Raw genomic sequence first — 15,053 nt, forward strand, 5'->3', positions numbered from 1 at the left:
AGCCCACAGACTCTGTGAACGGTGACCCCCCAAGGCTGGGAGCCCCTTAGGGGACGGGGGTGAGTGATACTTCATTTTGCGGCTGGAGCTCCAGCTGTACCATCTGTGATAGTCATTTGTCTCATAAGAGAGGCGTTTGCAGATTTAGTCAGTAGGGCCTTGGGGCTTCCCTGGTGGCGCAGTGGTTAAGACTCCGTGCTTCCAGTGAGGCAGGGGGCCCGGGTTCAATCCCTGGTCAGGGAACTAGATCCCACATGCATGCCGCAACTAAAAGTTCTCATGCCGCAACTAAGGAGTCCATCTGCCACAACTAAGACCTGGCACAACCAAATAAATAAATATATATATATATATATATATATACACATATGTACATATATTTTTAAAAGACTTTAAAAATGGTCCACATCAAAAAAAAAAAAGTCACTAGGGCCTTGCACCTTTGTTTTCCATATGCTAAGACTTTATTTCTCTTTATGGAACATTCCCGCATGTCTGGACTGGCAAGTCTGCTCCCCGAGCACATTCAGTGGCTTGCCTTGTGGTTGGGCTTTCATTAGGGAGCCAGTTTAATCACAAAATGATGTGGTTGGTGCACAGTGACACTCGGCACAGAGGGCTAGGGGTAGGCGGAAGGGGGGGCAGAGAACCCCAGAAAGGCTCGTAATCCTCTCTGGGGGGCGTGCGAGGCTCTCCCTGGGGGAGGGGATAGCGGGCTTGCAATGGCTGACGATGGGTTAGCCAGGGAGATGACATTGGCAGTGGGTTTGTGGCAATGGGAGCGGGGACTTGCAGACCCGCAGCAGCTGGGCACTGGTGGGCCATGGGGTGGGGTGCGGGGAGAAAGGAAGAGGCTGGAGAAGTGGGCAGGATCTGCAGGCCCCGGGCAGCAGTCAGAATTTTATTCCCTGGAATCTTTGCCCGGTAGAGGTTTTGTCCCCGTGGGATTTGCTCTTTGGGCATCATGCTGGCTGCCCTGCAGGAAGCCTGGTTGGAGGGTGGTACCAAGGGATGCTCAGAGAGCCAGGGGAGCGGGTGGCTGGAGCTGAGGCAGTGGCGGTGGAAATGGGGTATCGGGGCCCCGCACACACCCCCGATCTGTCAGATCAGGGCTGGGACCTGAAGCCGCAGCCCCGGGGGGTCTCCCATGGGAAGGGAGGGCGCTGTGAAGGCTGCAGTGGGCTCCAGCCTGGGGAGCCTGCCCTTCTGTGTCAGCCTACCCTGAGGGCGCTTTCTCTGACCCCATCCAAACACCTGGAAAAAACCAGGAGGTCTCCGGGGTGCACCTGGCCTCCGCTCACGTTTGCTCTGACTCCAGGCGGTGGGCCCTGCAAACAGCAGTGCCGAGACACGGGGGAGGAGGTCGTCTGCTCCTGCTTTGTGGGCTACCAGCTGCTCCCGGATGGCGTCTCCTGTGAAGGTAAATGTCGTCCTGCCCTGGGAGCCTCTGCCTCTGCCTGACAGCCAAGCAGGGCCCGCTTTGCACAACTTGGGGCCCCATTCGTAGGTGAAGAACGGTCCAGGACCGGCTTCCCAGCGTCTCCTGGAGTTTGCAGCGCCTGGCTTCCGGCCACGGCTGTCCTCCAGCAGGATGTAAACACCGTGCTGTGAAAAGGGGTTGGGTTTGGGGTGTGACCGGGCTCTGAATCCAGGATCTGCTTAGTGGCCCTGGGCACGTCCCTCAGCCTCTCTTGGCCTCTCATCTGTGAGATGGGGGAGACGGAGGGAGGTGGTAGCCCCGAATAGGGGGTTCTCTAGGATCACATGAGTCCAGTTCAGGGCCTGGTGCTCGCTTAGCAGGTGCTCAGGAGGAGCAGTACGTCTGAAATAGCTCAGCAGGGCAGAGGAGCCGTTGCTTTTGCTCTGATGGCGAGCGCCCAGGGCTCCATTCCGGTGCACGGCCTAAATATGCACGTGCCCGGGGAGCTTGGTGGATGCGGGAGGTCGATCCCATCGTGCCCTCTGGTACATTCCTTCTGATAAAGCGTGAGGATCGGTTGTTCTTGCTGGTTACTCCTGCGTCACCTGTGTCTCTCCTAGATGTCAATGAATGTATCATGGGCGCCCAAAGCTGCCGTCTTGGAGAATCCTGCATCAATACAGTGGGCTCTTTCCGCTGCCAGCGCGACAGCAGCTGTGGGACTGGCTATGAGCTCACAGAGGGCAATGACTGCAAAGGTAGGATAAGCTCCGAGTCTCAAAACCTCATCCCCCGGAAGTGCGTATGATGCGATGGGGGAAGTGGCACTGGGCTCCCTGGGGTCTGGGCTCCGTGGTGCCGTGTCCCGCCTTTGGCTGCCTGGGGCACTGGCCAACCCTGTTATTAGTGAAGATTTACCTCCTTTACCGTAATGCTGAGTTAATGACAGTGGAGAGCTTGGATTTCTGAAAAGGCTTAGAACACGCTCATTTAAAAACAAGACCAGAGATGAATTTCAGGTGCTCACATGTGCTTTCCAGTCCCCCCACCCCCGAGCTGTTTTTTTGCACAACAGCTGCCTTCCATCTGATTCCAGGTTTCCTTGAAGTTCAAAGCATATTCCCTTCCGCTGCATAAAAAAACATGACATTTCTGGCTGCTGGCTTTCCCCCGCCAAACCATGGATGTTATTTGGCAGATAAACCTTTGATGAGGATCTGTTAGAACATAGTTTTCTGCTGAGGGTTTCCAGCCCTTCAGAACGACAAGACCACTTGTGTAAAAACGTCGTTTGAATTATGAGGGCCTTTGGATGAGCTCAGTCCTCCCCACCCCTGCAGACTCCCTGGGCGGTGTGGACCTCGAGAACCCAGGGGCCCAGCCAGCTGAGTATACACTTTTGAACATTTGACGCCATGAACTTCAAGGGAAGGGCAGCCAACACGTCCAGTCACGACAATCACCATGGTTAATATCTGGAATATTGCGAGGACTGCAGAGTGAATACGTTTATAGGGACAGTGTTTATTGCCACTTAAGATCATCATCGCTTTATAATCTAAACTAAACATGCCTGAAATGAAAACCAAATCAAACCAAACCACATATTGCCAGGAAAATGCCTGGGTTATTTATCACATAACAGAAAATTGGCATCCTAAGAACCTTGGGGGAAAAGTCAGTTTTGAATCTTTAGAAACCCGAGCACCATTTGGCTAAGGCCCTTTTGGAATGTGACCTCTCTATTGGAACGTTTGGGGTTATAGTCTGAGTAATGAGCATTAAAAAAAAAAAAAAATTCTTGTGATTTTAAAGTGTTGAAAGATGCTTCTGGCAGGACTCTTGCTAACAATTTCCTTTTTTTATGATGTACCAGATATTGACGAGTGTGAGAGTGGTATTCATAACTGCCTCCCCGATTTTATCTGTCAGAATACTCTGGGATCCTTCCGCTGCAGACCCAAGCTACAGTGCAAGAGCGGCTTTATACAAGATGCTCTAGGCAACTGTATTGGTAAGATGCTGCCGCCAGGGCTAACGGGTCCGCCAGGTGGGGGAACCGTCCAGCGATGGGGCACTGCGTAGTGTATTAGAACGGAGGTCGGCAAGCTTTTTCTATAAAGGACTGGATAATAAGTTAGTCACTGTGGGCTGTGTGGCCTCCGCTGCAACTACTTAGCTCTGCGGTTGGAGCTGGAAAGCAGCCATGGCTGTGTTGAACAAGTGGGTGGGTCTGTGTCCCAATAAAACTTTATTTACAAACACAGGCGGCAGCTGGGTTGGGGCCCCCGGCTATAGTTTAGCGATCTCTGGCTTAGATGAAAGCCCTTGTGTTTTGAGGTCAGAGACACCTGGTGTTGAACCAAGTGGCCTAAGGTCATTTACTTCCTCGGAGCCTCAACTTCCTCCTCTGTAAAATGGGAATAATCATCATATCTGGCTTGTAGGCTTGAGGCAAGGATGAAACAAGGTGGTTGTGAAGTGCCCTGTGTATTAAAGAATGGTTTTAGAAGATACTCTGTGTTAGGAGTCAAGTTCATAGAGACAGAGAGTAGAATGGTGGTCGCCAGGGGCTGGGAGACAGGGGTGGGGAGTTAGGGCTTAACAGGTGGAATTCTCCTTGGGATGGTGAACGAGGTCTGTGGCTGGACAGTGCTGCTGGTTGCACAACACTGAATGTGCTTGATGCCACTCACCTGTACGCTTAAAAGTGGTTAAAATGGCAAAATACTGTGTTGATATCGGAGGAAGATCAATGTGAAATGAAAGCAAATCCCATGGAATTTAGTAAAAAGAGGAGGTCTGGGTGAGACTGCTTAGGTTGCAGAGGCAGCGTGGGGCAGGGGCGAGCGCGGGAGTAGTGGCCAGAGTGACCTGTTCTTCAGACAGGAGGTGGTCCCCGCTTTCTCCTGCAGTCGCCCGAGACCAGCCATCTGGCCAGATCTCTGTATGCTGTTGGCGTTTAGGTCCAGATCTGCCCGGGCTGCCCTTGCCCCCTGCTCAGCAGAAGCTTCCGGGTCCTCCCTTTGGGGTCGGAGAGTCGTCTCCCTCGTTCTGCGCTGCAGGCGCCACTAGTCAGAACTCACCCTTCCTGGAGCTGCCCCGTCACCCCCCTGGAAAGGCTGGTACGCCACGAGCAAGGGGCCGAGAATTTCTTCTGTCTCACCCTCTTGCAGATAAATCTGTATTGATCTTTGATTTGAAATGGCAGTTTGGACTGAAAGTCCTTCCCCGCTTTTATTACCATCCCAGGATATCTAAAGACAAATAGAACATCAACCCCTTAGGACAGGGGCCTCGTCTGAAGCCAACCCCAGTCTTTGTTCCTAAAGCTCCCCTTTCAAGGGGAGGCGAGGCTTCTGAGCCGCGGGGGCCTCAGCTTGGCTGCATTGGCCCCTCGCCAGCCTCCTCCCAGCAGGGGGGCTGTCCTCGCTCCCAGAAGGAGGCCGGTGAGCCGGAGGCTGACAGCTCTCCCAGGGCTAGGAGGGAGGAGGGGCCTGCCTAGACTTGCAGCGCACTTGCAGGGGGCTCCGCGGAGGATGGCATCTGCCGGGGATGGAAACCCTGACTCATGGCAAAATCAGCCCGATTTCCACAAAGAAGGGACCGTTGCAAGTCTCGACTTAGCCTCGGTTCCCACCCGCCCCCCACCCCCGATTGCAGGGGTGCAGCTCTACAGGGGGAGGCTCCAGAGCAGGAGCCCGGGGGCCCAGGACTGGCCGCAGCCCAGCACCCACCCCCGAATTTGGGTCTTCAGAGGTCCTAGAGGCGCCCCTCGTCTCAGCACCCTGGGAGGGTGGGGCAGTCCAGCTTTCTGTGTGCCCACAATCAAGTTCACAGCCTAGTTCACAGTCAAGTGCCACAACCAAGTTCAGGAGTCTTTCTTTTTAAAAATTATCTTTTTTATTTCAAAAGTTATGTCCATCGTTATTTGCAAAAAAAGAAAGCAAAAGCCGAGTGCAGAAAGGGAAAGCTTCTACCCTGCTTGGCAGCGGGAAAAGTTCTAAAGACTGCATTCGTTCTTGACACAGGGCCAAGCTTTTTCTGAGAAGGGCTAGAGAGTAAATATCAACCTCGTCGACCGAAGGGTCTCTGTCACAGCCACGTGGAAGCAGCCGTGGACACTACATAAAGGAATGGGCCTGGCTGTGCTCCAGTAGAACAGAACTTACAAAAACAGGCAGTGGGTGGGATTTGGCCGGCGGGTTGTGGTTCGCCCACGCCAGGTTTAGGGGCCCTCGTCCTGGCCGGGAGGCGGGAGACCCTGATTCTAGACCTGAGTGGGTCCCAGCCTTGGGCTCGGGGAGTTTCCTGTTTATAAAATGCAGATAATCCCGTCCTGCCTAACCTGCAGGGCAGTACTGGAGGTGAAAGCTTTTGTAAACTGTAAAGTGCTGCACGGCAAGACCGGCGGCACAAAGGCCGACACCAGGATGGGGAGGGAGTCGGGCTGCCCGTTTGTCCGAGGAGGGTGGGCCTTGGCTGCGAGGGGAGAAGTACAGCCGGTCCTCTGCCATCACCCCCTTCTCTTGGCCCCCCTAGATGTTTATAAGTGATTCTTGAAACCTTAGGTCCTTCTGGGAGGAGGAAGTTCAACCTGGGCGGTTTGGCATTGAATCTGAGCGTGATCAGTGAACACATGTGTAACCCAGTTCTCCTTCTTGGTTTACTGGTTCACACCCGCCGGGCGTGTGTTCATCAAAGGGGAATGCACGCCCCACGGTCCCCCATCAGAGGCGTGTCCAGTCGGGGAGGGAGCCACCGTGCGGAGAGCTTAGAGCAGCCCTTCCCCGGGGGCGCGAGTGCACACAGGCCCCGTGGAGCCCGGAATGGGGGTGGGGATGTGGGAGAAGGTCGTGCCCAAGCTGTAAGAAAGGCACGTTCACCAGGCAGACAGGGGCGCTGGCTTCCCAGGGAGGAACTGTAAATGAAGGCACAGAGGCGGGATCTGAGTGGCCGCTGGAGGCTAGGGCTGGAGCCTGGGCTGCAGGAGAGATGGACCCGAGTGAGGCTGGGGAGTGGGGCGCGGGGGCCAGCCAGTCACTGGAGGGTCGCAGAGCACGAGTGCCGGCACCGAGGGGGCGGCCACCTCTGCCCCTCGGCCGCTGCTCAGCTCAGGGAAGACCCTCATTAACCGTGTGGAGTATGTGAGCACAGGACGGCACGTGAATTGCTAAGTTCACCGCGTGGGGCTCACAGGCGGGCAGCTTCGGATTCGGTGCAGTGGAAGATGGAAGTGTTGCGGGTTTAGGGGCAGGAGGATGGGCCGGGGAGGGGCCGTCACGGTGTGGTATATGCTGCTGACACATGCGAGCCAGTTGGGAGGCTGCTGTGTGGTCCAGGGCGAGGGCATCGTCGGAACTGCATTCGTGGTTTTATAAAGAGGAGGGAAATGGGATTTCTTTGGAGATCCAGGGGTTGGGTTTTGGGAAGCCCTCCGGGTTTAACCCCGTTGTCTCCGTCTTTCCCCCTGTAGATATCAATGAGTGTTTGAGTATCAGTGCCCCATGCCCTGTGGGGCAGACATGCATCAACACGGAGGGTTCCTACACATGCCAGAAGAACGTGCCCAACTGTGGCCGTGGCTACCATCTCAATGAGGAGGGGACCCGCTGTGTTGGTTGGTATTAAAAAAAGAAAACCTGTTTGAAATGGACTTTTGGTCTGCTCCCAGCACAGCCCTCCCTTCCCTGGAAGGAGAGAGCAGGTCCCCAAAGGAAGCTGTTTGCACCTGTCCGTCCATCCCATTGCTGATCTCCAAGCACAGGCCTTTACTGGCTATAGCCCGGACGGTTGCAGTAGAATGCCAACCCACCCACTGCCGCCAGCTTTGCCCCTTCAGTCTGTCCGGTTCATCCTGAGCTGAAAGCTCTCTCGCGCCTCCCTGCTCACAGCCCCCGTCGGCGATGGCTCCCCATTGGCGGCAGACAGAGGACAGATGCCCTCTGCTTACAAGTCAGTCCTCCTGAGTTGGCCCCAACCTCACAAACTTTATGATCCAGGTGAAATAGGTCTTGCTGCTCCCGCAGCAAGCCCTGCCCTTTCCTCTCTGTGTGGTTTTTACTCTTACATGCTTCCCTCTTCACCTACATTCCTTTGGATTCGGGCAAGGGCATCGTGCGCCCAGCCTGCCCAGATCCCTGCCACACCGAGGAGTCTCCTCCCTGTAACGCCCAGGGCACTTCCTCAGCCTCTCCCCAGTCACTGGGCACTTCCTGCCTTAACTAGGGTCACTGCTGGCCCAGAGCAGCAGGAGGCCCCCGAGGGTAGAGGCTGCGTCTGCGTCAGCCATCTCGCCAGCATGGACTTGGCACGTAGTAGGTGCTCTATGAAATCGGGTTAAGAATTAAACGATGCCGCTTTGTCCATTACGTTTTAGTTGGCTCCTTCCTTTCTGATCGTCTTAGGGCAAAAAGCCCCCGGCACACTAAAGGTTCTTCACCGTGTCTTTCTCTTTTGCAAGATGTGGATGAGTGCTTGCCGCCCTCTGAGCCCTGTGGGCCGGGGCATCTCTGTGTGAACTCCCCTGGAAGTTTCCGCTGCGAGTGCAAGGCCGGCTACTACTTCGACGGCATCAGCAGAACGTGTGTGGGTACGTGGGTGTCCCTGCAGAGGGCCCGGCCAGATGACATCAAGGAGAACCCAGCCTGGGGCACCCTGGAATGACCGTGGTCTACTCCTCACCTCTGAAAATCCCAAGTGCAGACAGTCCCAGAGAAGGGACCCCGATCGGGAGACCCCCGTTCTGGTTCCGACTCTGCTGCTGCCGATCATGTGGCTCCTGGGGAGGCCCTCCTGGGCGTGAGCCAGGGTCCTTACCTGTAGAACAGGTGCTCTGCTTGCCCCAGGACCTCTGAGTGTTTATGAGGCTCCAGCCAGCTCTACAAATGCCCCAGAGTCTTAGTGATTTCCCAGAGGTTCCTGCCGACCTGCAGGGCTGCAGGGCCCAGAGCTGTGTGCTCGCCCAGGGCAGTGAGAACCCAAGACGGCATGGTGGCCCGAACACCGGGGGCTAGGACAGATCCTGCTGGTGGACGCCAGCCATCCCCAAACCAGGGTGCTCAGGGGAGCCTGGCACCTGCCCCGCCCAGCCCCACGGCACCTTTGTTGGATCCTGGAGGGCACTCTCTCGGGCTCTGGGGTGGAGAACTGGCGGGTGGGAACGTGCCCAGGCGTGCCGTCGTGGAAGGAGCACGAGGCTCGCCCAGCGGGCAGACAGGCCGGGGCCGTCCCAGCTCCCCTTCTGACTTGCCGCGTGTTTGGGACAAGTCACTGGCCTTTCTCTTGGAGAGGAGGCCAGGGGAAGTGGGGGACAAAGGTCGTGAGCTGCCACCACGGGCAGCACTGCCCAGGGAGGACGCTGCCTGAGCCACCTCCTGCTCTGTTTCAGACATCAACGAGTGCCGGCGCTACCCCGGGCGCCTGTGTGGCCACAAGTGCGAGAACACGCCTGGCTCCTACTACTGCAGCTGCACCATGGGCTTCCGGCTCTCCTCTGATGGCCGGTCCTGTGAAGGTGAGGGCAGGGCGGGGCAGGGTCAGGAGCTCTGTGACTGCATCCGCGCCCCTTCCCCCAGGCTGCCCACCTCCTGGGGAAACCACCACTCTCCCTGCAGCTCCGCGTGGGACCGACTCACATTTGTGCCCTAGAGCGTATCAAACAACACATCAGCAGGGGAAGGACCTCTAAAAGCTTGCTTGTCGGAGATGACTGCCCTCCCCAGTTTCTCCTGGGCCCTGCAGGGGGTGATAACACCTGTGCACACGTAGGGATGGACAAGTTGGCTGCAGAAGCCGGGTGGGAGGTGGCTGAGGGTGTGGGGTTCGGGGGCGTCTGGCCCACTGCTTACTCACATGACCCTGGGGAGTGGCTGACGTCACCTGCCTAATTGTCCTCACAGGGGAAATGGGGTTGTTTATGCCAAAGAGAAACAAAAGCTGGACACTTGTTAAAAGTGGGAAGACAGATTTTATTTAGACTACGCAGTAGGGGAAAGAGACTTCAGCATAAATTGGTCTCAACTCCACCAAAAAAACAGGTGCGGGCTTTTTAAATGCTGGGGCCTGCTAAGGAATAGTTCTGAAGGATGTTAAAGGCACTGGTCAGTGGAATTAGGCCAGCTGTGTCTTCTCACTGGCTCTGACCCTCCTGCAGAGTCTGGGAGATGCGGTGGGGGTGGGGGTGGTACCTCCCCCTGATGACCGCATTTCAAAGGCCTGGTTCCCACCTTAAAAGGACCTGGGTTGCAGAAGATACATCTCAAAGGGACAGAAAGGATTTACATCTGCAGGTTTTCTAAAGTAAATGCTTCTAAGGAAAAGGGAGGTCAGGGCCTGTATTCCGGTGTTGGCTGGAATACACAGGAAATTCTTTGGCAGCATCAAGCTTTCCCAGGCAGGCATTTCAAGGGTCATGGTCTTGGGCTGATGCTAAAGTTTGGTCAGGTCTCTGGGTTGGGGGGCGGGTTGGACCGAGTCATTAGTGTCAAGAGTCTTGGGGTTGTCAGATAACACTGACCCCATCTGATGGGATGGACTGAAATGAGGGGAGGGCCTGGCACATAGTAGGTGCTCAGTGGATGTCACATCTTCTACGGGAATTAGGTGATGAGGTCAGCAGAAATTGAGAGCTTCTGACCCCCCTCGGCAATCCCTCACATTGCCCATCGAGCTCCCTTCTTTGCAGCGCAGTGCCCAGGGGCAACCTGTAGAGCCACACTCAAGACATGGCAGGTCTTAAATTTCTGGATTAAGAAGGATGATCACAAAAGTCAGATATGCCAGGGTGCACCCCAGTGTGTAATTCTCAACCTGGAGCGTGGACAGTGTGATGGACTCCTGGGTCCGAGGCTTCTCCTGAGATTCTGGGAGTTGTCCCCCAAAACCAGACCCAACACACACATGTAATGGCAAGGGGCAAGATTCATGCATGGTGGTCCCTCGGGCCTGGGTTCACATCCCAGCTCTGTCACATTTACGGCCTTGAAGGAGTAACTCAGCATTTCTGGGCCTCAGTGTGCTCATCCGTAAAATGGGGAGAGTAGGGCCCACCTTGTAGGGGGTCGTGAGGGTGAATCAAGATGCAGCCTGTCAAGGGTTTGTCACGGTGCCCAGTGTGAGACGACACACTTGTGATCTGGAGACCGCTTGGATCACTGCTATTATCACTCGTGGCTAGTGCTGTCCCTGGTCACTCCTCAACGGCTGAATGGTAGGTATTCATATCTATGTTAGTGGGCAGTATTGTGGACACAAGGCCAGGGCCTGGCCAGCCTTGTCAAGCACCCACCGCCCCAGACGTGTAGCAATAACATGGTTCCTGCCTTCAGGGAGGGTCTCTAGGATGTAAGAAACCACACTGAGCAGAGGTGAGCAAGTGAACAGGTGGCAGCCAGGCCAGGCGTGCGGGGCTGCAGGGATGAGACTTGGGGTGAGAGGCTGACGGACATTCTCAGCTGCTCACCCCTCCTGCCCTGCTGAGAAATAGCAGTAAACGAAAATGAAGAGGGACTTCCAAGTCAGAGGTTGGCACACTTGTTTTCTAAAAGCCACGTAGTAAATATTTCAGGCTTTGCCAGCTCCATCTCTTCTGCGACTATTCAGCTCTGCCCTTGTTACGCACAAGCAGCCACGGACCATAGTAAATGAATAAGCGGGGCCGCGTACCGATAAAACTTTATTTGCAAACACAGGTGGTGGGCCAGAAGCAAGAGCCCAGAGTCGGTCTGGCTTGAAGCAGGCAGTGGGTGTGGGGAGATGCCAGGTCCTCCGGCCGTGAGGGGCCGGAGTGGGGCCTCTCTCCCTTGGGGCAACTCCGGGCAGATCTCTGGCGCTACACGTGGTAACCTGTGCCTCTGTGCGCGCGCGTGTTAACTTGAGGGGTCGCAGCCCCGCCAGCGCTGAGCGGCGACCCCGGGACCCTCCCTTTCAGACGTGAATGAGTGTAGCAGTGGCCCCTGCAGCCAGGAGTGCGCCAACGTCTACGGTTCCTACCAGTGTTACTGCCGGCGAGGCTACCAGCTCAGTGACGTGGACGGGGTCACCTGCGAAGGTGAGGGCTCCCCGCTCGGCTGGGGGCGAAAGCACCCCCTCCCCTGGCCCCCATCCCCCACCTCCTGGCTGCCGGGTGGTTTGTTTATTTCTTTATTCGGATGCACATTGCCCATCGTTGAGAGCGAAGCGTGTAAAGGGGCAAAGCCACTCACAGATTTTTCTTTAGTAAAATGACACGTGACAGTGGGGATCGCCATGTGTGCCGGGACCTCGAGCAGGGCAGTGGTGGGTGAGGAGGGGCCTCAGGGGCCGCCCACGTCTCTGACTCGCAGCTCTGCCTCTGGCCTTTTAAAAGCCCCTCCCTGGGCCTGGACCATCCTCTCTGTAACATGGAGGTTAAACCCACACGCACCAGGTTGTCAAAGGATGAATCCAAATGGTGACTCAAAAGCACTTCATATGTGCCTGGCACGACGTAGGTGCTCAAAGGATGACTCTTGTTAAGATTATTACTGTTTCTATATAAGGTGTGTCTGTTATTAGCACATTTGTAATAATCAGCATTAGGACGTAGCCAGCCAGGGCACCTCTATGTGTGTCATTCTGAAGCCCTGGGCGCTGCCTCCTGCCTCCGGCTCCCCAGGCTCCCTCCTCCCCTTGCACGTGCACGCTTCACACCATGAACTTGCCGTGTGGCCCTAGGCTAGGCTCTTACCCTCTCTGGGCTTCAGTTTCCCCTTCTGGCGTGATGGTCTCTGAGGCCGCCCCAGCCACAGCACTTTGAGGCCCCCCGCGCCTTGTCCGGCTTGTACTGTGTGGCTGCGCTCCAGGCCGCAGCTCAGCCCACCACGGGGGGCGTAGCCCAGCCGGGGTCCACACAGATGCTGAGGGTGGGCTTTGCCGTCACAGACATCGACGAGTGTGCCCTGCCCACTGGGGGCCACATCTGCTCCTACCGCTGTCTCAACATCCCCGGAAGCTTCCAGTGCAGCTGCCCCTCGACCGGATACAGGCTGGCTCCCAACGGCCGCAACTGCCAAGGTGAGCGGGGTGGGACTCCCGGGGCGTCTCAGGCCAGCTCGGGACTCTGCATCCTGGGCGTGTCCTGGGCTCCACGGGCACCCTGGTCTCCCATACCCGGGCACACTTGTCCTCCGCGGGTTCTGAGCCTTCCACCCTGCCCTGGGCCAGCCCCAAGAGGGCCCGAAGCGGGGCTGACAGCCTTTGGGAAGATGCCCACCGTGGAGGAAACAGGACGTCAGTGCCCGGAAGACCCCATAGCATAGCACTGCTGTTTAGTCTTTCGTTCAGTCACTCGACAAACCCAGGCCCTGCTGGGTGTTAAGGGCAAAGCAGTGAGCAGACGGCGCAGTCCTCTGTCCCAGGGTGATGATCCCCACTTGGTGAGGGGATGGGCCTGGTCAGGGTGTGTGACAACCCAGAGGTCTCTGTATTTAGGGACACTGTGGCTGGAGGATGCCGCGGGGGCCCGGGGGTCGGCTAAACGAGGGGCGAGCGACATCCATCCTGTTGTACTAGGCTCCCATTTCTAAGGACACTCCAGGGGTCATCAGCGTCCTATAACCGTCCATTTGGCTACTGGTGTGGGGGGGTGCTAAGTAGATATTTGTGAAGGGGCGACCCTGGAATGGGCGCATGGGCCTCACCTCCGGGAATGGCCACAGAAGCTGAGTCAGAAGTTGGCTCTGTTCAGCCCCTCCTGATGAGTCCCCACGTGGGGCTGGTGGCCCAGAGGCTCTGGAGGGCCCAGGTCCTGCAGATGTCCTTTCTGGTCATGAAGAAGGTTTGAAGACTTTGATCAAAGGCGGGCAGGAGCTGTGGCGTTTCCTGGGAGGGACCCGCTCAGCTCGTCCAGAGCTCCGGATGGAAGTTGCTCTATTTTCACATTTCTGACGAAGCAGATGACCTGGCCAGGCGCCCTCACCGCAGCCTGGGGTCCTGCCAGACACAGTGAAAACACATTCCTGAGCCTCGGCCTTTGAGATTGGGGAGTGCTGTTTTTGCCACCAATGGTCAGGATTTGGCATCTCTTAGCAGATGCCTCTGGCACAGTGACATCCCCTGGGCCCACCATTTGGCTGCTCCGGAAAGTTGAGGGAAGGGGACGGCTCCCCATGTCCAGGGTGACCTCGTGACATGCCCCAGGCCGGGTTCCGGTCTAGCCCAGATAGTCACTGACTTTGGACACTGGGCCCAACATAGAATCCCTTTAAGCCTCAGTTTCCTCGTCTGTAATATGGGGCTAGTGGCTTCTGCTCATTCCCTCCTAGGATGTTACAAGTGGCACGTGAGGTAAGGCTGATGCAACTCGGGAGCCTCAGAGAGGCACTGGCTGCCTGGGTTCAAAGCTCGACTCTGCCACTTACAGAATGTGTGACCTTAGGCCAGTCACTTAACCCCTATGACTCGTCCCTAAAATGGGGATAATAACAGTACTTGCCTCATTTAATTATAATGAGAAGCAGGTGTTTCCTGCAAAACACTTTAAGGGCTATCATACAGTGTTTGCCGTTATCCTTATGCTTACTCCTGGGATTGTGAATAATAGGTGTATTAAATATAACCTCCTATAAGTAAAAACGCTGGCACAGGGCTCTGCTCCAGAGAGCAGCCAGTGGAGGGCAAGGACGGCCTGATCCCCCCGACCCTGGTTGATGGGAGGCCTGGGCACCCCTGTCTGTGGATGGGGATGGCTGGGGGGCCTTGGCCTTCACCGTGCTGCCCTGGGATCTCCCGCAGACATAGATGAGTGTGTGACCGGCATCCACAACTGCTCCATCAACGAGACCTGCTTCAACATCCAGGGCGGCTTCCGCTGCCTGGCCTTCGAGTGTCCCGAGAACTACCGCCGCTCCGCAGACACGTAAGTCCCTCGGTCCCCGCGATCGTCTGTCTGTGTTGGCCTTCCTGGGGGCCCGGCTCCCGGCCTGGGCGGGTGGTTAATGAGCCGTGCCCTCCCACGCGGGTCTTGGGAGACTCAAGGATCCCTGGTTCTCAGGCGCCTAAATGCCAATGAGACTGGTTGCAGGAAGTGAAGGTGGTGACCTCATATGGGCTCAAGGTGGGCAGGCCTGCTCCCAGACCCGCCTGTGCATGGAGCCAGGCAGAAACCCCGGCCGTCTCTCTCCCCGGGGTGAAGCCTTGGGCAAGGGACAGCTCTCTGGGCCTCAGTTTCCTCATCTGTGACATGCAGATGGCAGAACCTGCTCTGACTCGGATAAAGGTGGCAATGACTCTGTGTGAGCCGACGTGACTTGTTAGGGTGTCATTGTTAGATGACCTCACCTGAAAGATTCTTTTCAACCCAGTGACGGCGTGGGAGCAGCACGAAAGGTTCTGTGTCCTCAGCTTGAAGCTGTGTGTCCATATGTCACTGCAAGCTCACTCAGTCTCAGGCCACCGGGATATATCCTCCTGGGGTGTCCAGGAGCCCTGTTCCTCAGGGAGCAGTGAGGACCCTCTGGTCTCGCCCCACACGACCCCATCCCTTATTTTATCAGATGGGCCTCCTTTCGTGCCCCCGGCGGTTGTTTCAGGAAAAGCTCCACGGTGAGAGCCAATCTCAGGGGCGTGGATGCGTGACCCCTTCCCTCCAGCCTCGGGAAGTGCTCAAAGTCAG

General features: G+C 56.4%; 1 protein-coding gene across 3 annotated transcripts in view; it reads left to right on the forward strand.

The window, feature by feature from the left end:
• FBLN1 (fibulin 1) overlaps nucleotides 1-15,053 on the forward strand; it is a 77,657-nt gene that overhangs the window by 27,656 nt on the left and 34,948 nt on the right. For all 3 annotated transcript variants that reach the window (XM_089921452.1, XM_022596916.2, XM_022596915.2), the window contains exons 6-14: nucleotides 1,319-1,420; nucleotides 2,041-2,178; nucleotides 3,297-3,434; nucleotides 6,897-7,040; nucleotides 7,884-8,012; nucleotides 8,811-8,936; nucleotides 11,352-11,471; nucleotides 12,323-12,454; nucleotides 14,174-14,297. In XM_089921452.1, the coding sequence (XP_089777578.1) occupies nucleotides 1,319-1,420; nucleotides 2,041-2,178; nucleotides 3,297-3,434; nucleotides 6,897-7,040; nucleotides 7,884-8,012; nucleotides 8,811-8,936; nucleotides 11,352-11,471; nucleotides 12,323-12,454; nucleotides 14,174-14,297 (1,153 nt within the window). The remainder of the gene's footprint in view (nucleotides 1-1,318; nucleotides 1,421-2,040; nucleotides 2,179-3,296; nucleotides 3,435-6,896; nucleotides 7,041-7,883; nucleotides 8,013-8,810; nucleotides 8,937-11,351; nucleotides 11,472-12,322; nucleotides 12,455-14,173; nucleotides 14,298-15,053) is intronic.

Source organism: Delphinapterus leucas, chromosome 11, assembly GCF_059928025.1.
Source record: "Delphinapterus leucas isolate spDelLeu-1000000601 "Yukka" chromosome 11, BTC_Dleu_Yukka2, whole genome shotgun sequence".
Taxonomy (NCBI): Eukaryota; Metazoa; Chordata; class Mammalia; order Artiodactyla; family Monodontidae; genus Delphinapterus; species Delphinapterus leucas.